At 49.3% G+C, this 22,536-nt stretch overlaps 1 protein-coding gene across 1 annotated transcript in view; it reads left to right on the top strand.

Annotated features, from left to right (window-relative positions):
- The window catches only part of LOC104526023 (sodium/calcium exchanger 3-like), a 22,640-nt gene extending 4,730 nt beyond the window's left edge, over positions 1-17,910 (top strand). The window contains exons 2-6 of the mRNA XM_010169350.2: positions 5,723-5,740; positions 14,588-14,712; positions 15,266-15,365; positions 16,933-17,208; positions 17,534-17,910. Coding sequence (XP_010167652.2) covers positions 5,723-5,740; positions 14,588-14,712; positions 15,266-15,365; positions 16,933-17,208; positions 17,534-17,910 — 896 coding nt within the window. The remainder of the gene's footprint in view (positions 1-5,722; positions 5,741-14,587; positions 14,713-15,265; positions 15,366-16,932; positions 17,209-17,533) is intronic.
- Positions 17,911-22,536: the final 4,626 nt, after the last annotated feature.

Raw genomic sequence — 22,536 nt, 5'->3', positions numbered from 1 at the left:
TTGCTCTTGCTATTTGCACCTGCAAGCACTTTACCCATGGAAAACATCTCTGCTCAGGAAGGTACCTGTGGTGGTCCAAACAAATTCCTGTCTTCAGTTTGCTCAGGGCTTGCACAATGCATAAAAGCCACTGGTACATCATTTGCAGATGCTGCTCCTCACTGTTCACCGGCAATTATATCAGGGCCTGCTGCTTTGAGCCTCAGAGCATTCAGCTGTTAACCCTTACTATAAGGAGAACTGACCACTTACTCCTGCTCTTTGCTTTCCCCCCCTTATATGTTACATCTACAATACCAAACCTTGTCCTGCGTCCCGTTTATTCTTTTTCACCAATTGCTTTCTGCAGCTAGAGTTTTCCAAAGACTTTCTTATCATCCAAACAAATCACATTGAGCAGTTTTACTTTAGCAGCTCTTCTTATTGATATGCTCCAATAATTCAAAGAAATGAGAATAGATCTGTGATGGGTATCTTGCCAGCCCAATCTGTGATGAAGACCAGTACTGACTCAATGGTGGCATATCAGATGTAAACATGATGCTTGCCACAAACTGCTTATATCGAAGTGAATAAGTAGAAAGAAATCAGAGATTCACAGTCTTTGCTTGGCAGAGATGGTAAATGCTTTTTTCTCTATCCTCCTGGACTTTTCCCAGGTTTCCTGGTTTTTTTGTCTTCTCCATTTCTAAGAAATTTATCTCTGAATCCTTCTTGTCTCACCTTTCCTTCATATGGACGGTCACATAAACTGAATCCCTGTCTACTGAGTGCTGCAGGGCTTTGAAACTTCCCATCATCCTGGGCTACCTTTCTGACCATTCTTTTTTCACCACCTTCAGTGTTCCTGCAGTGAAACAAATCTTCTCTTTGACAAGATGCTGTCTGTTGGTTTGACTCTTGCTCTCATGAGCAGCTCTGGTATTGTGTCAGCTCACAACTTGGATAGAGGATTTTGGCTGTCAGCTGGGCTGTCAGCCCAGCAGGGCACAACTTGGATAGAGGATTTTGGCTGTCAGCCCAGCAGGATTTTGGAGAAACATTTTCTTCACACATCAACCTTCACACTTTGTCTGCAGTGCTGGATTGGAGGAAAAAAACTTGCTTTGCTTTCCCTGGATAAAATCGGTCTTCTGCTTAAACTGTGGTTAACCTTAGTGTTGATGAAGCTCAAATGGCAAGTGAAGCTAATTTGGAAGATTACTCTTGATAGCAGACAATGGTGGAAATAGCATTTGGAAAATTAGGTTTCATGAGGGTAGTGGGGAGTCTGGTCATGAGAATTCAGCTCATGGCACAGTGGTGGAAGATTCAGCCTCAGGGCTGGTGCGTGACAGCTAAATCTTGAGGGCTATGCTTTGCAAAAGGGAGCTACTTCCTTCATGCAAAATTTTGCTTCAGAAATCATGTGTCCCACAAGATACAACTTAATAGGAAACAGGAGCACAGATGGCTGGCAAGCACTATTAAACAGCTTGCTGGCATGACCTGGCTTCGGGACATTTTGTCTGAAGTCCTCTCAGCCCACCTAGCACAGAGGCAACTGGTGTGGACAAATCTCACAACACCTTTCAATCAAGTGTCAGCACCCTTGAAGGGTCAGCTTCATGTCCCAGAGGGAGGACGTGGCTGGGAGTCACAGAGTAAGGATTAAACTGCGAGGGAAGAAGGGTTCTTAGCTTGGATTGATCCAACAAATTATCTACGTCAAAATATTGATGAAATGATGTGACTTGGTACAAAGCTCTGTGCCTGGATAAGATAAGCTGCATTGATATGTGAGCACATGTGTTGCAGTTTTCTGAAATGTGGGCAGATGCTGAGAAACCCCTTCTTCCACCAGCTGCTGATGGGAATAGCAAAGAAATGTTAGATTGCTCTTACCTCCTTCCCCAAAGGTTTAACAATTTGCTTGCAGCTCTGTGATTAAGCTGAACTCTGATGATTCTCCTGATGGAGAGGAGTCTCTTGGAGTCTGAAAGAGCTTTGTTATTGACTTCAATAATAACAGCATTCAGGTTAATGCTGCAAAATCTCTGCCTTGTTTAGCCAATTAAAAAAAAAACAGGTTCATAGCTCTTCACAGTCCATTAGGGAAACAGTATGCTCACCTCAGTGAGCAAATCTGGACGCAGAGCCTGTAGACAGTTACATCTGGAAGACGGGGGATCATTACCTCTTTGGGGAGCTAAGCCTGTGGCGTGCAGGGTCCCTGAGCTCCTTCAGGTGTGCACGGGGTGCAGGTGAAGTGTTCTCCTTTCCTTTGGCTGCCTGTGACTGCCCCATTGTCTGACTGAGGGTCTCCTCAAAACCCACAGCCTCCTCTCCCTCATTTCAGCTCACTCTGGCCTTTAACAAGGATCCTCTTATCTACTCAGCGGCTTTCTGGAGTCTTTAGGGATATTGATTAGAAAAGATTTATGTTAATGAAGAATGAGTCCCAAATAAAGCATGCAGCATGGACAAATCTCTCTCTGAGGTAAACAGCAGAAAAAAAGTATTCCACTGTTTAGAAAAAGCCTGAGACACATTAGTTAGCACGGGGTTTACAGGATTACCTGATTTCTGGTCTGCTCCCATCCCAAACCCAGTTCCTCTTGTGTTAACCTTCTTTGGCCTCAGTAGAGTTAAAGCAGGAGGGAATTCAGTTCCTGATCTGTACCCCACACCAACTTGTACATCACAGCAGGATTTCACCCCAAAGTACATTGAAAATGTGCAGATGAAATAATTTATCAGTAATTACCTTTTTTAGCAGCTAAATTCAGATCTAAACTGTCCAGTTTCAGGGTTGGCAGGGGACGGAGAATTCATGCAAGCAATTTTGACTTTGCCTAGTAAAAACCAGGCCTGCAGGGCAGCGAAATCCCAGTAAAGGAGGAACTGAGATCTAGAGCTGAAGGCTTTGGGTGTCCTGAAAGAGTCAGCATTACTTGCCCTTTCTGCAGGCATGGGTGTTTGTCTGCATTCATACCATGCAAGGGTTAGGTAAGGGATACTTGGGACTGCTAGTTTGGATTTGACTGGGTAGCTAATTTTAGCAGCTCCCTGCTGCTGTAAGAATACACGTCAAGCCCCTGAGACTTACCTGAGATGCCAGGAGCAATGAGCCTGGCTTGGCCTGCACAAGGAGTGTGACATGAAGAGCAGGAGGAGAGGTGCCCTGGGGAGGGATGGAGGATGCAGCCCAGGCTGGGGGCAGGGTAGGGAGGCTTGTGGGATGGGAACAGTGTGGGGGCCATTGGCAGGGCTGGTGCAGGGACAGCATCATCAGATGGATTGTCAGGAGACATTGCAGGTCAGGGCTAAGGGCACATTAGCAGATGCATGTGGAGAAAGGAAGATTTAGTCCGTGAAATCATTTTCTTGCTTGCATGCACAGCATTCACTCAGAAATATAAAGATAAAATAATCCCTTGGCTTTCTGCAATGCTGTATTCTTGATGTTTCATTCATAGCTTTATAGGCATCTTCAAATATTCATGTATCATATTTTAAGTGAAAGGGAGAAAAATAGGTCTTTTGCAGGCTCAAAAGCAAATGGGGAAAAAAAATAAACTCAAATCCCAGAGCACTAGAATAACAGTTTTAAAAAACATGAGGAACCAATTATTTTTTTTTTTAACAACCACAGTAGCTTAGGGGCCCAGTAATACTTCATTATTTTAAATTTGAACACCAAATCAACCCATTGTACTAATGCCTGTAATTGCAAAAGGCAAATTAAATTTCCCTACCTTGTCTGGAGAACTAGAAGACCATGGAATAGTAAGGAGGCCACAGGGTAGCACGGAGCTGCAAAAGGATAGCGCTACAAGCAGACTTAAGGTTGGTGCTACAAGGGGCGGTGACAAGCTTGTTGGAGACTTCCAGGTACAGCTGTCTGGAGGACAAGAGGTGGTTCAGGCAGAGCAGGTTGTGTGCTTCTCATGGCTCTGCTGCAGAAAGTGTTCATGAATGGTTCCCCCAAATGAATAGACTCTAAAACATTCAGCAAGGAGCCTCTTCTTTGCCCTTTCCCCTCTCACTGCACCTCTACCTGCCCTCTAGGACAAGGGAGATCTTCCCAAGTGCCTGGGGTATTTCCAGCCGGGAGGTAGAAATAAAGGTGGATAAAGATCTTGGCTGGGCCGCTGCCTCTTCACCGGCTGTTGGGAAAGCTGTGCCTGTGGGTGCTGCCTGACGGAGCAGAGATGTTACTGGGAGATGGCACTCAGGATTGCTTTCCCTGGCTCTGACACTGATGCACTGTGTGACCTTTGACAAATCGCTTAGGAAATAACTTTCAAACCAACACAGATACAATTATGTACCTCTGTATAAAAGTGCCTGCTTTTTAGAGGCCTAAACCGGCAAGCCTGGGTAAATTAGCACTTCTGGATTCCAGCCCACTTCTGAGTGTGCAAAATGTTCCCTTTAGACTCTCTTCGCTTGCTTTGCCATCTGTCAGATGGGGCTGTTAATACTGACTCAGTCTTTGTACAGAGTTTTAAGCTTCTGAGACTAAAAGTGTGTGATAATAAGGGTTAGTAATTACAATACCATCATTGCATGCAATCAAGTCTTTGGGGACTGGTTTGCTGTTTGAAGGACAGGTAGAAGTCAAAGCTAAGGCACAGCGCTGGTGTTTGGCCCCTCTCAAAGAAAGTTCAGCATTTTTTGCTATACATACTCTCCTGTAGTTAGTTGGAAACTTGGATGCACCCTGTGGCATTTGAGGGGTAACACCTAAGAGGGATCCAGCCAGATGTTTCTTTGTGACAGCTCTGGGGAGTGGGAAAATCAAGGCAGGGGAGGGTCAGGAGGTCACTGCCCAAGGCAGCAAAAGGGCTGTGCTGCATCTGTATGGAATGTCAGGGTCTGGTCGTCTCTTAAAAGGATCTTCGCCACCTTCTCTTTCTGCCTCTGATCTCACAGGACCATGTGGTTGCATTTCCCAGGAGGCAGTTGCATCTCGCTGCAGTGACAGTGCATGGCACATGCCTGTGCAGCATTGTTTGGCAGACCTGTATTGTGAGCAGTGAGAGCCAGGAGGACTCAAAGTGGTGACACTTTATGTGTGCCTGTGCTCCTCTCAGCACCCTGGCCCTCTGGGAGCAGTACCTGTGGGGCGCAGGATAGGCATAGGTTATGCCAGGGCATCCGGGGGGATGAGGCACAACCACGTTACCCCCTGCCCTGTTTCACACTGAAGGCCAGCACTCATTTTATCAACACCTTCCCTGATGATGCTCTTCTCAGCTGCCCATCGCCCCTGGCCACCCTCTCTTCTCAGCCACCTGCGGGTTCACCACAGCCTCCTCGGTTGTGCCGAGTCTCACCACAAGCACACACACTCCCAGCTGATGCAGGGGCATCTCCTGTGCCTTCGGGTCAGTTTGGGTTGTGTCAGGCCCCAATGGCAAGTGTAGCTGTCCCCCACCACTTTTCCTTTCCCCTCCCCTCTACTCCCCACCTGCATCTCATCCCTCTTCCTTTGCTTGGGGGAGGGCTGTGACTTTGGGGAGCTGGTGCCCTGATGCTCGCCAGCCTCCCCTCCATGTTGCTGCCGTGGGGTCTGCTCCCCAGCCACACAGCCCCAGCGAGCTCGCATGCCGCCTTGCGCCACATCCATTGCTCACTGACAGTCATCATCTGCCAAACAGCTTTTCCCCTGGTGTATTAACTTTTTCACTCTTTTCTTCTCTCTCCCTGTCTTTCTCATGTTCTTCTCTCCCCACAGCCCTGCTGCTCACCCAAGGTAAGTGCTTTTTCTCCTTTTCTCTGCCTGCTTAGGCTTTGGTTTCATCCCCTTTCGTCAGCCCCCACCCTGTTTGTGTTTGCTATGTGGTAGACAGCCCCAGCTCTTGGTGTTCACATCCAGCAGGAGCTAGTTAACAGCAGTGCATTAAGAACATGACAGTGATTGACTGATGTCTAAGAGCCTTCCCCATATTCCAGATTTTTCCCTAGGGTTTTGGGAAATGACCCAGCCAGGGTTGCAAAGCAGAACATGCAGCTCTAACTGGTCTGGGGCCATGACTTTGGGCAGCTCTAGGGCTTGGGTTGTGCCGAGGGAGCCTGGGGAGCACGAGGCTTTTCTGCACAGGGGTGGCACTCCTGGGGCATGGGGTGGTGTTGTCTGGGGTGGGCAAGGGTGTGGGGGGAGTGCAGGTGTCCCCTTCCTATGCAGCATCAGGCCATGCATCACCCCTCAGTGCATGCAGCTGGGTGCTCTCCAGCTCCCATCCTGAAGGGTCCTGGGGTGCACCCAGAACCAGGGCAGCACTGGCAGGGCACAACAAGCATCAGCATCTTTTCCCTCTCACCCTCAGCTCTGACTCTGCACTCTTCATCTTCTCTCTCTGTGGCAGGATTTTACATGTATTAATACTGAGCCCCACTTTCCTTGCCCAAAATCCCTGTTATGCTGGTCTTTCTTGGTCCCACTGTGATGTGTTGCACACCTCCTGTATTTTTCTTTTTCCTTCAATTCCAGATATGATTACAGTTGAATTTGCACTAAAGAAACATTTGTCAAAAAGATAAGGGTGGGCATGCAGGGTGCGGAGAGGAGCTTGAGTCTGACAGGTTTGCAAGCAGAGCTGAAAACCAAAGTGTTCATCACGCCTGAGCTGTGCTGCACATCAAAGGAGCAGCATCTGCCACACGAGCTTCAGTCTCTGCTGCTTTTCGGAGGATGACAAATCTGCTGCGTAGGGGATGGCCTGAGCCCATCGGATATTGGGTTAATTAGGAAATTGCTAGTGGCAGGCAGAAGTCCCCATCTCCCCAAATATCAGCTTAGGATGTTTATGGAAAACTCCTCGGAGCAGTTTGGCCTTTTTTTTTGTTACTTCTTCAGGTCCAGGAGGACTGGAAATAAGTTGAGCACAGCCTCCTTCCCAGTAATTTCATTGCTTTAATTCAGTAGCTGCCTAATTTGATCAGAACCCCAGGAACCAAACAATTTCTATTAAAATAACATAACTTTCCTCCCTCTGTTGTGATCCATCCAGCCTGATTGCTTTTGGCAGCTGTTATTGGAGAACTTGATCACCAGCTATGGAAAGCTGCTTTCCAGTTAATACAGAAAAGCCTCCTCTCTGTCTGGGAGGGGGGTCGCTGGGGTCCCTTTGCCGGGCTGCCCTCCGTACATATGGCACGTGCTTGGCCTGCGGTTTGAGCGCACTGTGCTCGGCCCATGCACGCACTTCAGGCTAGGGCAAACAGACCCCGACTTGCCACAGAGGCACATGCTGGGGCGTCAGTGGCAATCACGGCTAATCAGCAGGGAGAGAAGTGACGTCCTCATTTAGTCCCTGTCATGTTAGATTTAGATTATGTGGACACACAGGAATGTTTGTAAAAAAACTGAGTTAGTGAATGTTTCTGTGGAATCTGTCGGTCCCGCTCTTCGTCCCCTCCCTCCCAGAGCAGCTCGCACAGCATTTCCCAGGCAGTGCCCCTTTCCCTGGGGCTGTGGTGTCCCTGGGACTGATGGGCACCCTGCCTCTCCTCCGCAGCCCTAGGGTGTTCACCTTCCCATGCTCTCTTCAGCAGCCCCTGCTGGGCCAGCAGCGCCACAGCTCCCACTCAGCGTCTCTTTGCAGAAGCCCTAGGCTGCCCAGATGGATGAGCCCAAGTGAAAACACTTCTCTCTCTCATCCCAGCAGCCCTCAACCTGAGGGTAACTGGGAGATCCTGGCTCTGCCTTCCCCACCACCTTGCAGAGCCCTCCCTGGGAAAACAGAGCTGTGAGTTTTACACACAGCAAAGTAACTGGGCAGGGGAGAGTCCTTGGCACAGACTCAGTTCAGCATTTGTTTCCTCCAGACGGGCTCTCTGAGCCAGAGTTGCAAGGCTGTGCAAAGCTTTTGAAAGCTTTGCTTTGCCAAGTGGCCAGTGCCAGCTGTTGGGGCTGCAGAGGACCACAGCAGTACAAGGTGACTGTGGAGTGATGTGAGTCAAACCTGGAGTGTTTTGACTGCTCTGATGCATAACCTTTTGTTTTGGCACTGGCAGTGATATCTCTGTATATTCTTTGTACAAGTAAATATTTGATACCAAAGTGCATCGCTACTCCAGTTGTCCCTGCCATTGCCAGCAGTGGACGAGCTGCTCTGGTGGTCTTTCCAGCCTTTACAAAAGTCACTGAAAGCCTGAGCAGAGCCTTGGCTTGCAAGTTTTTGAGCTCAGGAGGTTCAGATCTAAAGGGATGAGGAATTATCCAAACAGTAGATACTCCTTTACCCTCATTTCCACATATTCACACAGCTCAAAGAAAATATTTCTAAATATGTTTGTTATTAAAACTCATAGGTCCACTTTGCAATGGGAAAGCCTGGGGAGCAGAGGTGCCAGCTAACTGGCCTGTCAGGGACAGTCGTGTCAACAGCAATCTCAGGGCAGAGCCAGCAGTGGAATAATGCACAGTTCCCAGCCCCGTGCCTTGGCCTCCCTCTCATGTACATGCAGCGTTTCTAAGTTAGTGTTAAGGATGCTGGGGCATGAATATGGGATGTATCATGCCTCAAAAATAGCTTTCAGGGCTAAGTAAGCAGATTCCTCCCTTTTTAGAAAGCAGCCCAGTCTGTCAGTGCATGTGTTTCAGTAAAGGGCATATCCATATACTAACCTCAAAAGTCAGAGTGTCTTTTAGGCAGCAGCCTTCCCCATTTGTGACTGACAGCTTGACAGCACTCTGGAGAGAGGAACTCATTCATGCTCACCATTTACTTTGTTTGTCAAGGATTATATTTTATTGAGCCGCAACAAAAAAATCCCATTTTAATTGTCATTTTAATGTCTTCCTGGCATTGCAGTCCCCAGAAGGGCCGACCTTCATGCAGATACATGCCCCCTCTAGAAATGGATGGAGATGAGATAGTTCAAGAGGTGTGAAATGGCCTTCATTGCAACCTTTCATTAATACATTCCTGGGTTTAATCCAATTTATTTAGCAAGTGACAGGGAACACAAACTGGTCTGTGGGCCTTTAGGAGTCTCACAGCATTGCTTAGGCAACGGGTAGCTGCCTCTCTAACAGTGTTACAGGGCCTTCCCATTGCTTTTTTCAGCTCAGAAGGTGCAGTGGCCAAATTACCCCATGGAAATGTGCTTTATCTGTCTCGGATTTATGGTGTGTCCAGAGGGCCACTGGCAATGACCAGTTTGCATTTCGTCCCTGTCCTGGTTTTGAGGTGAGACCGAGCTAGGTTTCTTTTTAGTAGCTAGAATAGCATTGTGTTTTGGTTTCAGCATGGGATTTGTTAGGAGGCAAAGGTTCATTACATACCAATGTTTTCATTTTTGTCAATGGAAGTGAAGGACTTACTTAGTGTTTCGTTAGTCTACAAGTGCAAGGTCTAGAGGGGGCAAGGAATATTGAAATTAATAAGCTAAATTGGCAATTGCCAATGGGATATTCCATATAATATAACATCATGTTCAGTATATTAATGAGGGTCTCTTCCTCTCTTACTCTCTCTGGCTTTCGCTTGGGCTCTCACTCTCCCGGGATTGCAGTTTCGGTTCGGGATTGTTGCTCCTTCGGGATCATTATCTGGGAACACGCTGGGCTTGGTTGGTGGGTGGTGAGGAGTTGCACTGGGTATCACTTATTTTCATATTTTATTACTATTATTATTACCATTATTATTTTAAGTTTTATATTATTTCAGTTATTAAATTGTTCTTATCTCAACCTACAAGTCTCCTTACCCTTACTCCCCCCCAATTCTCTCCCCTGTCCCCTGGGGAGCAAGCAAGTGGCTGTGTTTGCTAGCCAGATGAAACCACCGCTGTCCCCCTGATCTGAAAGAGGTTGAGCTAGCAAGCACTGATGGAGTATCTACCTTCCAGGAGCAACACATGATGCTCCCTTTCCCCCTGCTGCAGAGCACAGCAATGGCAGGACCATAACTAGGAGCTGCTGATCTGTCCTACCTTTAAAGGTCTGAACTGACCCTGAATAAGGCAGAATAAGTGAGAACCTCTCCTTACTTCCTTCAATCAAGTGTCAGGTTCAGTACCTAGCAGGTGTCAGCTGTAGCCATTGCTGCAGCCTTGGCAAAACAGCCTTCGTTCTCATTCCTCCCACCCAGCCTTTGTTCTTATTAGATCTGCTGTATGTATGCTTGTAGCATCTCCTCTCTAGCCCATGGGCTCCCTGGCATGAGGAGAAGAGTACCTTGGTGCAGCACCTAGCACAGCAGCCCCAGCTTGCTGAGCCTTAGCAGTCTGTGCCTGCCTCTGTAGCCCAGATAGGTTGCTACCACTCAGTGGCAGCACACAGCACCAGAGCAGGCAGGGCTTAGGGGACCCCTCACTCCCCATCTTCCCCTTCCTAGGAAGGAGGTGGAGGCAGCCCAGGAGATCCTGGCAAGCTCCTGATCTTGCTGGGCATAGCTGGACCTTATCAGGCTTAATTGGGGTTGACAGCAAGGAGCCCATGGTACTGTCCTCATTGAAAAGTAGGTAATGATGCTGATACAAACAGAAATCAGGCTAGTTAATAATTAAACTGTGGCTTGGCAGCATTCACCTTGACAGCCTTGACCTTCCAAATTAAATGTCTGTCTCTCCCCACCACCCCTTCTGTTTTATTTATCATAGCCCTTAATACTAGTTTTTGCAGGCTAACACACTGGGGTGATGTGTGACACACCTCACCAATGCCCTGTCTTTGCTTCCTGGAGGAGCCCTCCAAGACCCTCATTCCTACACCCAGTCCCTCAGGAAATGGGGGCCTGTGGCTACCATAGCCTGTGCAGGAGCATGCCCCATGCTTGCTGCAGAGACAGTGGCCTCCTGCAGCTCTGAAGGCAGACTGGTGCACCGTGCTGTGGCTGAAGTGCTTCCCTGAAAGGCAGGAGCATCAGGAGTATGCTCTGCTGTTGGGACATTACATGAGTTTATTCCCTCTCAGCTATTGGATCTGTACACATGAGGCTCAACTCATTCCTCAGCATCCCATGGGAACGATGGACTTAGCAGGCCTGGAACAGGTTCAGGTTGGGGTCTGGTGTTTTGCAGAGGTTGGCACTGAGTCATGCTACAGGATGCTCAAGTGTCCTAAATGGTAGATGGGGAGAAGTGGTACATTCATGTAGGTGCTTTGTATTGCTCTTTGGAGGTGCTTAACTCTCCCCTTAATTGTATGGCGAGTGTAGAATGGGATGAGACATGTGAACTGAACTCTTGCTTGCCCTTCTTACCACAAATGGCACTGCTCTAACTTCAGAGGACAATCAGCAGCCTGGTATGTGGCACTTATGGATCGCTCGCATTGAGTGCATTGAGCAAGAACCAGCACAATATTGACATGTGACTCAAACTCTCTTTGTCCCCTACATTAGGATAGAGGCTCAGTGAAAATACAATGGCAGGTTCAGTGTTTTCAGATGCACCTTTGAAGTTTGTTAAGTTTCTGTGCTTTGCTTTCCTGTTGCACATTCACAAATGTGACTGCTTTTTAATGATGCATGAAGAAATTACCTCCTTTTTTCATTATCTAAAAGCTTCCTCTATTAATATTTCTGCGAGGTACCCATTTGGAGATGCTGCCCATGCCTGTTTTCCTGCAGCTGACACTGAAAGACTTAGCCTGGGAGTGGTATTCAGTCAGCTGCCCCCATAGGACATCCTTGATGTGCCTTCTTGGGTGACTGTGTTTCTTCTCTCTGCTCCCCAGTTCACTGTATTCACGGCAGAGCTGTGGGGTGACAGCAGGGCCTCCATTATTCATATCTTGGTAGATGTGCTGTCAGCAGGCTGCAGGTCTTCATCGCTGGTCAGCTTGTCCCTTCACTATGAGTGGCCTACCGAGGGCTTGAAGGTGCCTGTGGTGGCACTTACTCTGCTGACAAGGTGCTCTGAAATAGCGCAGGTCCCACAGTCCTTCAGTGCTGTGGTAAGCACCAGTGCCTTCACTTTGGTGGAGTGTCCAGTCCCATGCTCATGCTGCCCAGGGCCACCAGAGCGAGCTCTCCACTTCTGAACAAGGACATATCCCTTGATTTACTGTCTTCTGAGAGCTGCCTGGCAAGTGATTGCCATTCTCATCAAATCATTAGACGAGCCACAAGCAGCTTGCAGAGACAACAAAGCCACCTGCCAGCAGCTGAAAGTCCTGCCGCTGGCCCAGCCTGTCCAACGGCTTTGGTCACAGTTGAAAGCAATGAAGGAGGTCTTCCTCCTCAGAGAAGGGTTTTGGGTCTCATGCTGTCCTGCCTGACACAGGAACTTAAACCAGCATGCGCAAGACACCAGGTTCTGGGATAAAGCCGTATTGGGTACTGCTCCCTTCAGGGAGGAGAAGGATTTCTGCACTGCCTGTGCTTACAGCCCTGCCTGCAGCTCAGCCTCGCCTATATAGCTAATATTTGCATGAGGCTCCATGTTGTCTTACCATGCCGAAGACTTTTGTTAAATCAGTTAAAGTGGGGACTGAGGTTCATTGCATTGTGTCTCCTGGAGTTGTTAAGCTGAGGAAATGAAATTCTGCCAATATTCCTCATTTTCAGGGCAGCTCCTCTGATTGCAGACATTTGCTTTCTGGGTGGTGCAACTGCAGCCAGTGGGCGAGAGCCCAAAGGACTGTGCCGCCAGCTGCAACCTGCAGTCTTTCTGATGTAGTTACTTCCCAGGGAAGGTTGTATTGAGCCAGACTGTCAGGATGGCTGCTGTGTTTTTCCTCAGCTCAGGACCATCAGCACACATCAGCACAGGCTCAGTTCATCTTCCTTGGAGAGCTGAGGGTGCCTCCTCCCCTAGGTTTCAGGTTATGGTGAAACACAGACAGGAGAGACCCACATACATGGTATGGCAACTGGCATGTGAGCACTTGCATTTTCGATAGTGGCTACAGCTTGTCATCTTTATATGCTTCCAGGTAGAGGCAGAGGCAGAGACTGGACTTTCTAGATCTCTCTCTTGGAAAACTCTCTGCTTAAGTGCATATAAGTAACTTGAATCTTGTTCTTGATGGTCATTAGTTCATACCTCCAAGTGCAGCATAAAGCAGAACACTTTGCTGAGGTTCACTCCTGTTTCTTCACTTCTCTAGCTCAGCTGCCTCCTCTTCTCTGTGTTTGCTCGGCCTTTGCTTGCAGTTGGCCCCCCTGTTTCCTGGCATCCTTCATTGCTTATCTTCTGCTCCTGGTGCTCCCCTGTATTTGTAAACTTCTGGGGATTCCCGAATCCAGAATACACTGTCTTTGAGCTAAGCAATGATGGTTTTGATGTACATCATTGATTTCAGATGATGGATGTAGTTATTTCTGCTTCTGTGATGGGTTATAATAATGTCACCTGCCACAGGAGTTATTAATATTTTATAAACTCTGCAGGTCTTGCAAGGCTTGCAGTCTTTGCAATCAATCTAGGAAGGTTGGTGAAGAGAAGGCAGGGTTTAGATTGCAGTGGGACTTTTAATTTCTGTGTGATTTTTGGTGCAGAATATGATATCTGCTGGAGCCACATGGGATTAATCACATCTGAGGCATTACCTAGGGTGTTTGTAAACTCTACAGAAAACCTTGGGTGGCATCTGACCCACTGCTCAGCCAGAACAAGATGCTCTATGTTTGTGATACCCCTCAGCTTCTGCAGAACTCCAGCTCCCGCACCAGCTCAGCTGGGCTGTGTGCTGCAGCTCGTGTGACCTGACTGGTCAGGCACAGGAAAGCCATGGGAAACCCAGCTTCTTTCTGGAGATGTCAAGGCTTTTCAGAGAGACAATTGGCACATGCCTGCACTTGGGTGTGTGGGTGGGAGAGGAGACCTGGGTCAGGGCTGTGGACAGTGCCGGGGCATCCTTCCTGCTGGTTGGGGTGCTCCATTCCATCCAGGGAACTAGCATGTCCCCAGGCACCTCACTGGGTTTGCTGGGGCATCAGCAAGGTGAGTAAAGTCATCTCAGCACACTGCACCTCCTGGGCAGTCCCATGGGACACCTTGTGGTAGCATCTGCTGACCTGGGGTCCTGGTTTAGTTTCCTCCAGCAGAAACTAAACATCCAGTAACATGAAAGCAAAAACTTGGCTTCTTCTTGTTCATTTTTCCAAACAGTAGGAACATGTATGTCCGTGCACGTGTGGTTGTGGCTGTGTGTGTCTGTCTGAGTGTTAGATCAAGCACCGAGTGGCACAGTGATTTTCTAATCAAAGGGGAATAAAAAGATCCTGTCTCTTGTTCATGCAAACTAGGAAACACGCCAGGGTGTTAAAGCTGTCTTAAAGGACACCTGTGCCAAATGGCAGAATGAATTGGTACCTCAGTCTTCCCAGAGATGTGGCTGCTGCAGGGACAATGGAGGAGGGCATATGTCATCCTAGAGCACCAGTGCAGGCTAAAGAAACATTTGTTGTTTGGGGTTTTTTTAATAAATTAAAATTATGTTGTGTATGTTCTTAGTGACTTACTGATACTCAGAAATCTTGGTCCTTTGTTTCTGTGGTTCAACACCCCACCACTGCCCCCTAAATTGCTGGGTGAGCTTAACAAGCTGCAGAAGCTCATGCTCAGGCCCTGCAGATGAGCCCTGGCAGTGCTCCAGTCCTCCAGGGCTGCTGTCTACAGCTTGGTGTTGACCTTGCTTTCACAGAGGTGGCTGAGAGGAAGCTGACAGTTGAAGAGGAGGAAGCCAAGAGGATTGCAGAGATGGGCAAACCAATACTTGGCGAGCATCCCAAACTAGAAGTCATCATTGAAGAGTCCTATGAGTTCAAGGTCAGTAGTTGTCCCAGGTGTCCTCCAGGAGAGAAAAGCTGTGTGGCATTGAAGAGCAGTCATGAAAAGCAGAACTGAGGAGGCTGGTGGTGGCCACATGTGCAAGGAAAGGGTTGTTGGGAGACAAAAAAGAGTATTCAATGCAATAAAGTATAGGGGAAGCCTACAAGAAGCACCAGGAGACGTAGCTGCTGGTAGGCAGAAGGTGAAGGGAGGAAGACAAGGGAGCCCTGCTGGAAGCAGAAGAAGCCAGTGTGCAGGAGAGGGCAGGAGTGAAGCTGTCACTGGTGGGGCAGGGGCGAGGTAAGAAGGAGCCTCCTCTGGAGTAAAGGGTGGCAAAGAAGCAGGCTCTGGTGAGGTTTGGGTCAGCCTGTCCAGGGAGAAGGTGGGCCCAACTCCAGTCATGGCCTCATCTGACAGGTAGGAGAGTGCTCATGGCATCTCAACAAGCACTCAAGTTTGGGAAGGGTCAGTGAGACCACAGTGCACTGCAAGATCAGCCTTGCCTGCTAGCAGCCAGTTTAATTGCTATGCATCTTTATTCCCACAACAGAGCACCGTGGACAAGCTGATTAAGAAGACAAACCTGGCTTTGGTTGTAGGGACACATTCCTGGAGGGACCAGTTCATGGAGGCCATTACCGTCAGTGCAGGTGAGGAGGACATCAGAAAACCAACACCAGCATCTGCAGGGTTCATGCAGCCTGGGATGAGATCTATCTGGGCTCAGGAGACAGCGTCTGCCTGGTCAGTAATGCTCAGCTGTTGTATGCATGGTGGTCATCAGCAAAGCCAGTCCAAAGAGCTCCTCTGCTCCAAATGTACTGGGCTTTTGCAGATGCATTAGCCAGGAGCCCAGGAGATCCATCTTTTGGTGCAGTGCCATCCAGGACACCAGTTTTTGAAGACTTTACTTCTTCTGGTGGTGTTCCTGCTGCTTCAGTGGTCTGATGAGCAGCATACAGGCGGCAGAATCACATCCTGGGCGGGCTCCTGGCTCCTGGTGTGCCCAGTGCTGTCCTGTTCAGGAAGCTCCTGCTATGGGAAGATGTCCTTTCTGCCATGGCCGGTAGACTCTCTGGGAGTAGGGAGAGTTACCACATGCAGACAGGAGATGTTGTCCCATGAGGGAGCAGCTGGTGGAGGGAAAGATCCAGAGACCTTCCAGCTATTGCCTGGGGATCATGTAAGAACTTACCGCTTCCAGAGCCAGGCAGACATTTTAGGCATGTTCATGCCATTAATGACAGTCAGGCACCTTTCTGAACCTTTCCTTGATGGTTTGGCATCTTTCCCAAAGGGCTATTTTCCACCCAGCTATAGTGCAGGCAGGCAGGCAGCTGAGTGGGAGCTGTCACCAGTGGCCACAAGGGCTTCTTCTGACATGAAAGAAGAGGTGCAGGGTATTTAGTTTTTCTTCTTTCTAGCAATTAAGAGAAACTGGTTCTGTGGAAACAGTACTTCCATCCTTGTAGTAAGCAGGGCTGCTTCTCTCTTCCTCCACCTCTCTCCTTCTCATGCCATCTGCTCTGTGCTCCCTGCCTGCTTTCTCTTTTACCAGTTTATTTCTGTTGTCCTGTATCCACACAAAGACCAGTGGTGCTTCCAGCCTTGAGGCTGACCTGGTCCATCAGGCTAAGGAGGGAACCCCGCCAAGGGGCTGCAGTGCTGCTTCTGGTGCCCCCACACAGATGAGAAATTTCTTGCTGGGGCACTGCTGGTGACCAGCCTGTGCTCTGGTGCAGGACCAAGAGGTCACTCCAGTTTCCCAGTTCTATCACTTCATCCTATTTTATCCCCCAAAACATCAATTGCCTGTGTGACTTCATGGTGCCCCTCAACAGTGATCTCCACAGGCTGACTATGTACTATAGTACATGGGATGGGCATGGGGACAGAGATGTGGTTGTCCCCTCTGTGGGTGCAACGCACCACTCTGCCACTCCCCAGCCCTGTAGGCTCTGGGTTGTCCCAGGAGGCACCCCTCTTCCTGAGCCTCACCCCAGTCACTGAGGGACCTAGTGTGTCCTGAGCCCACTGTCGTGGCTGACACTATGCCACTGTATCCTGGGAAATTAGCATCCCAGGAGAGCAGTGTCCTGGGAGAATAGCATCCCTGGAGCCCCAGGGCAGGAGGCCAAACACGGGCTGCAGTCCACCCCCATAATCTTGATCCATCTCATCATGAGCACTGGACCTCTCCTTCCATGTTGTTTGCAGCAGGTGATGAGGATGAGGATGAGTCTGGCGAGGAGCGCCTGCCCTCCTGCTTTGACTACGTGATGCACTTCCTGACGGTGTTCTGGAAGGTGCTGTTTGCCTGTGTGCCCCCCACCGAGTACTGCAATGGCTGGGCCTGCTTCGTTGTCTCCATCCTCATCATTGGCATGCTCACAGCTGTCATCGGTGACCTCGCCTCCCATTTCGGGTGCACCATCGGCCTCAAGGACTCGGTGACCGCCGTCATCTTTGTCGCCTTCGGCACTTCAGTACCAGGTGGGGTGGCTGCGGGGAGCAGACGGGGTGGGAGGAAAGTCCTCTGGTGGCTCTCCTGCCTGCAGGGAAGCAGCTCTGTCATGGGAATGGGGTTCAGGCTGGGAAGGGGCCCCCTAGCACCCTGTCCTTGGGCAATGTCTGCACCCTACTTGGTGGCAACACAGGGTCCCTGGACCCGGGACTGGGGGTGTGCACCAGGAGAGGTCCATGTCCCAACCTAGCTGGTGCCACACCTGAGCCTCCCTTGTCCTGTAGACATGAAGGGTTGCCCATTTCTCCTGTTGGACCCACAGTGATTTTTCCTTCACTCCTCTCCCACCCCCAGACACGTTCGCCAGCAAAGCTGCAGCCATCCAGGACGTGTACGCCGACGCCTCCATCAGCAACGTCACAGGCAGCAACGCCGTCAATGTCTTTCTGGGCATCGGGCTGGCGTGGTCGGTGGCGGCGATCTACTGGGCATCGCAGGGACAGGAGTTCCAGGTGTCAGCAGGCACCCTGGCCTTCTCGGTCACCCTCTTCACCATCTTCGCCTTCATCTGCATCAGTGTCCTCCTCTACCGCCGGCGGCCCCACCTCGGGGGTGAGCTGGGCGGCCCCCGGGGGTGCAAACTGGCCACAACATTGCTCTTCATCAGCCTCTGGCTCCTATACATCCTCTTTGCCACCCTGGAGGCCTATTGCTACATCAAGGGGTTTTAGGCAGTGGAGGGATGGTGCCACCGGGGGGAGGGACGCCCTCCTCCGTTACCTCACCAGACACCAGTCCTGGAAATGCGGTTCCACCAGAGGGGACGGCTGTCCACTGGGGCTGCTGCTGCCCAGATGGTCGAACGGCTGGGCACCAAGAGGGGCAAAACCATCACACAGTGAAAAAAAGAACTCAAACAAAACCCACCCAAAATGATACAAAAGAAAAGAAAGCAACAATGGCAAGTGTTGAAATAAAACAAAACAGAATAAACACAGCCACTGACCCCATTCAATGAGATTAAGAAGTTTTAGCAATCTCCACAGGCCACCTTTCCCGCAGGGCCTTGTCTGCTTTCCTCCTGAGCACCTCTCTGCTGTAAGGAAACTTTTTCTTATTTTTACTGGTCAGAAATTGCAGAAGGCTGATCAGGATTTTGATTTTTTTTCTTTTTTTTTCCTTTCATTTGCTTGTTGCTTTTTGGTTTGGCAGGGGTGGGGGGGGAGTGGAAATACTGCTTGGGGTTCTTTTGTTTTGTTTTGTTTTAACTACTAAAACACAAAAATGTTAAAAATCTACTTTAAAGCTTCAAGCTGCCATCAGTGCTGGAATTGAACGTGTATTTTTTGAAGTCACAAAAGACTGACACAGTCAAAGAACTTTTTCACTATTATCACTATTATTAGTTATTTCCTCCCTCGTCACCTTCCATTTCTTTCTTTTTTAAGAACATCACAAGACTGATATATTTTTAATACAAACACAGACACACATTCAGTGACAAAGGCTGGAGCATGTAGCATCTCAATCACTCGCCTGGGCTAAGAAAAAAAGGAGGAAAGAAAAAACAAACAAACCCTCCAAACCCCAACCCTCTAATATAATATGTATTGTGTATATTTTGATTATGGCATTTTCTTTGTATAATTAACTTTGAGCTTGTGGTACTGCAGGGAGAGAAAATTATGTTAATTTACAACTGATAAAGAAATAAATGGCTACCCAGGAACAGCCTGCCCTGGGAGTGAGTGGGCTGGGGAAAGTGGTACCAGCTCCTTGGGTTGGTGGTGGGTTTGCTGTATGGTCCTCCTGCTTGGAGGTGGAAATGAATTCAAGAAAACACAGGTATCATGCCTGTATGTTCCCAGTGCCATCCCACCCTGAGCTATGCTGTAGCTGCCCTTTCACTCATTTGCTACCCTGGTTTTCACAGCGCCTGCATCTTTTTGGTGGTCTTCAGGCCATTGAAAGGTACAGGCTTAAAAACTGTCACCCAAGTCAGGACTCCCGTAGCATCTTGAGTACTTTTTAGGAAGACCAGACAGACAAAAAGGCATCCTTTTCATTTGAAGTGCATTTCTTTTTTTAGGGAAAAAAACAAACAAACAAACAAACCCCACCATGAGAGTATGTCATGTCAATGGCTGCAAATTGAAATGTTGGGTTGGTAATAAAAATAATAATAAAAAAATTATACCTATATCTTATATAAACAGTGTTATCTAGAAACATATTTCTTAACTGAGAGCCCTGGAAAAGGATGTTAAAACCTTAGTCTTTGTAAAGTGTTTTCAAGATGAAGCTCATTTCTTCTATCAAGAAACAGGTGCTGCAAAGGGAAACATTTTCTTTGTAAGTTCCCTATAATAAGCCAAACCTTGTGAGGCGTCAAGTAAGAGAGGGGCTGCCAAAAAGCATGTCTGTGCCTGCTGCAGTGCTTTCTGCTGCCCTAGGAGGCGGGCAGGAGGTGGCTGCAGGTTAGGAAAAAAGCAATGGGAACAAGATTGTCATGGACAAAAAAAAAAAGAGATGCAATATTATAGTATGTGACTAGATGAGAGTGATAATGGTCCTTAACACACAGATGAAGTATTTATTTTCGTACAAAATGCTTATCAGATATCTATATCTCCATATAACTGTGTATACTTGTAAGGCAGGGAAGAAGGATCCTTCTCAGAGGAGTAGCAGGAGTTTTGCTGGTGGGACCCCACCGTGGGTGAAAGCCATTGAAGCCAACACACATCTGCCGCCTGCCTCCCTACCCTCCTTTCGCCATGTCTTCAGGAAAGGGCCTGAAAAAGACAGGCAAGGAACCTGGAGGCCAGGCTCCTGCTGAGCTTGCCTATCTTTCTGGCTTTTGGCTGTGCCAGCAGCCACTGAAAGCCATGGGCCACCACCACCACCGCCCACCAGCCAGGGACCCCAGAGCATACACCTCTGACACTGAAAGAAAAATTACAAAAGCCCCCAAATGTTGTCTTCGGGGTTTACAGTGCAGCTCTCACGGGGAGGTTTGCTATCATTGCTGTTTTTAATTTTAAATATAAAGTCTGTTGAGCTCTTATTTGACCTGTGCCAGCTCACCCACCCCTGGGTAAAGCCCAGCTGGAGAGCGGCCATGCTGTTCTGTTGCTTGTGCTGTATCCACCACGTGCTCTTCATCTGCTTCCTTCGTCAGCTGACCTTGGGGGGAGGACTGGTTGCCATCACTGCCAACTGCATGGGGACCTCAGTGCCCCACATGCATGAGGGCAATCTGCGCCAGGCCAACAACGTCCGTTGAGTGTTTCTTTTGTTCTTTTTTTTTACTTCATTAAAAAATATGCAAGCTGAAAAAAAGCAAGTTTGGTGCCTTTGAGGTTTTGGGTTTTTTTTTTTGGGGGGGGGGTTTTTTGTGTTTTTTTTTTTTTCCCTGAGGCTTTTAGGTTTTATTTTGGGTCTAGCTACCTGCTTGCTCCTGTTTTCCTTTGGTCGGGTACCTGGACTTGGTCACACTGGCTCTGGCTGGTTTGCTCTCCTCTCCACCCCAGCCCTCCGGTTCAGTACTGCTGCAGGAACCCCGCAGTGCTTTGCCCCAGCTGGCTGCAGGAGAGGAGATTTTTCTGGTGTTTTTGTTGTCACTGCTCTTCCCCTTTGTTTCTGCCATCAGCTTCCAATGGCAGCCCACAATAACAGCCACCGGCCTACCCAGCAGCCCTCACGCTCTGGGTGGCACACACTTACTTTTGTCCTCCTTCCATCCCCGCTCCTTGCCAAGGCCCCTTCACTGCTGCGGTTGAGGATAAATGGTGTGCCCTGACATCAGGAGGGAAAAGCAGAGCTGATCAAAGGAGCTGCTTTGTCCCTGGGGACTGCCATGGCCTGGGGGCATAGTCTAACGGCCATGCATGGTGTGGAACAGAAGTACCTCTGCTGCCATGGAGGGCACACCCAGCACCCCACGGGTTTTGCCATCCTGGTGCTGCCACCCTGCATGGATGCCAGTCAAAAATCAGTTTTGCAAAGAAGCATCACTCACCTGCCCCCCTCAAGCTGGCTGGGAATTGTGCCCTGGGTTTGGCCGGTACTGTGCCATCTCCTCACCCAGCATCATCACTGACTGCCTTTTTCTACTTGTGCTTGGGCTCCTGGCCCCCAAAAATCCCCTTTACAGTGAGCCTTGTGCCAGGACCGTCCCCATGTGCCTTTCTGCAGCAGAAGGGTGGCTGGTGCAGCCCATAACCCTGGTGGGAGCCATGGTGGGAGGACCCACCTCAGGCCCCGTGGCCTGCAGGAGAGGTGGCGCTGCCGCAGTAGCAGCAGGGAGGCTGTGCTGCACATCACTCCCTCCAGGGCCAGAGCTCTGCAAAGCCCCCTGGCCTTGCCACAAAAAGGCTACTGCCCCACTGCATGCTCCCATCTCCTGGGGGGTCACTTCCCAGCCCTCGCCATGTCGGCCGGGTCATGCCTTCCATGAGTCAGCAGTGCCTGTGGCGAGCACACCTGCTCCTGACCCAGGGGAAGCACACAAGCTCCCACTCCAGGAAAGGACCCATTGCCTTTGACTTAAGTGAAGGGGTTGGGGGAAAGTTTGGAGGGGGGATGTGGGAGGGATGAGACTCTTTGGGGCTGGCTCCCTACCACAGCTATGCAGAAGCATCCAGTCCCCACAAGTGCTGAGGACCAGGACTGAAGGGCACCATCCCAGAGTGAGCTAAACTGCATGACAGGAATATGCAGGCATCAGGAATCAGCTGCAGTACAGCACAGTGAGAATGAAGTGTTTATTAGGTTGCCCAAAGAAGTTCTGAATGCTCCGTCCCTGGAAATGTTCAGGGTCAGGCTGGATGCGGTTTTGAGCAGCTTGGTCTAGCAGAAGGTGTCCCTGCTCTTGGCAGGGACACCTTCCGCTGAAGGTCCACTGATGATCTTTAAGGTCCGTTTCCACCCAGACTATCCTATGACCCTATGATTCTATGATTAGAGTCAGTGAGTAAAGGTTTCAAGCCAGGGAAGAGGCAATTGCAGCTCTCAGAATGGGCTTTGTCACCTTTCTGGCAATTACTGTGTTGTTGGTGCGATCAAGGCTCTTCTGGACAAGCACAAATTAAACACAAAAATACTCCATGATGCACATTTCCTCTAATTCCATGGCTGGGGCTGCTGAACTGGATTGTAAGCCACTTGTCCCTGGTATGGACGGACCCCACCACCACTCTCCATCCCAAATCAGCAACATGACCTCACAGCACCATCTGCAAGGAGAAGCTCCTATCAGCTGCCTGTGCCACCTCAGGCTTCAACCACCCTCGCCTGTTGCTGCAGTGGGATGATGTCTAACTGTATGTGTCCAACAGCATAGCACTTTGCTTTGG

Source organism: Antrostomus carolinensis, unplaced genomic scaffold (assembly GCF_000700745.2).
Source record: "Antrostomus carolinensis isolate BGI_N321 unplaced genomic scaffold, ASM70074v2 scaffold8236, whole genome shotgun sequence".
Lineage (NCBI taxonomy): Eukaryota > Metazoa > Chordata > Aves > Caprimulgiformes > Caprimulgidae > Antrostomus > Antrostomus carolinensis.
The sequence above is the reverse complement of the archived record's forward strand: the minus strand, read 5'-3'. Positions and strand labels throughout refer to the sequence as shown.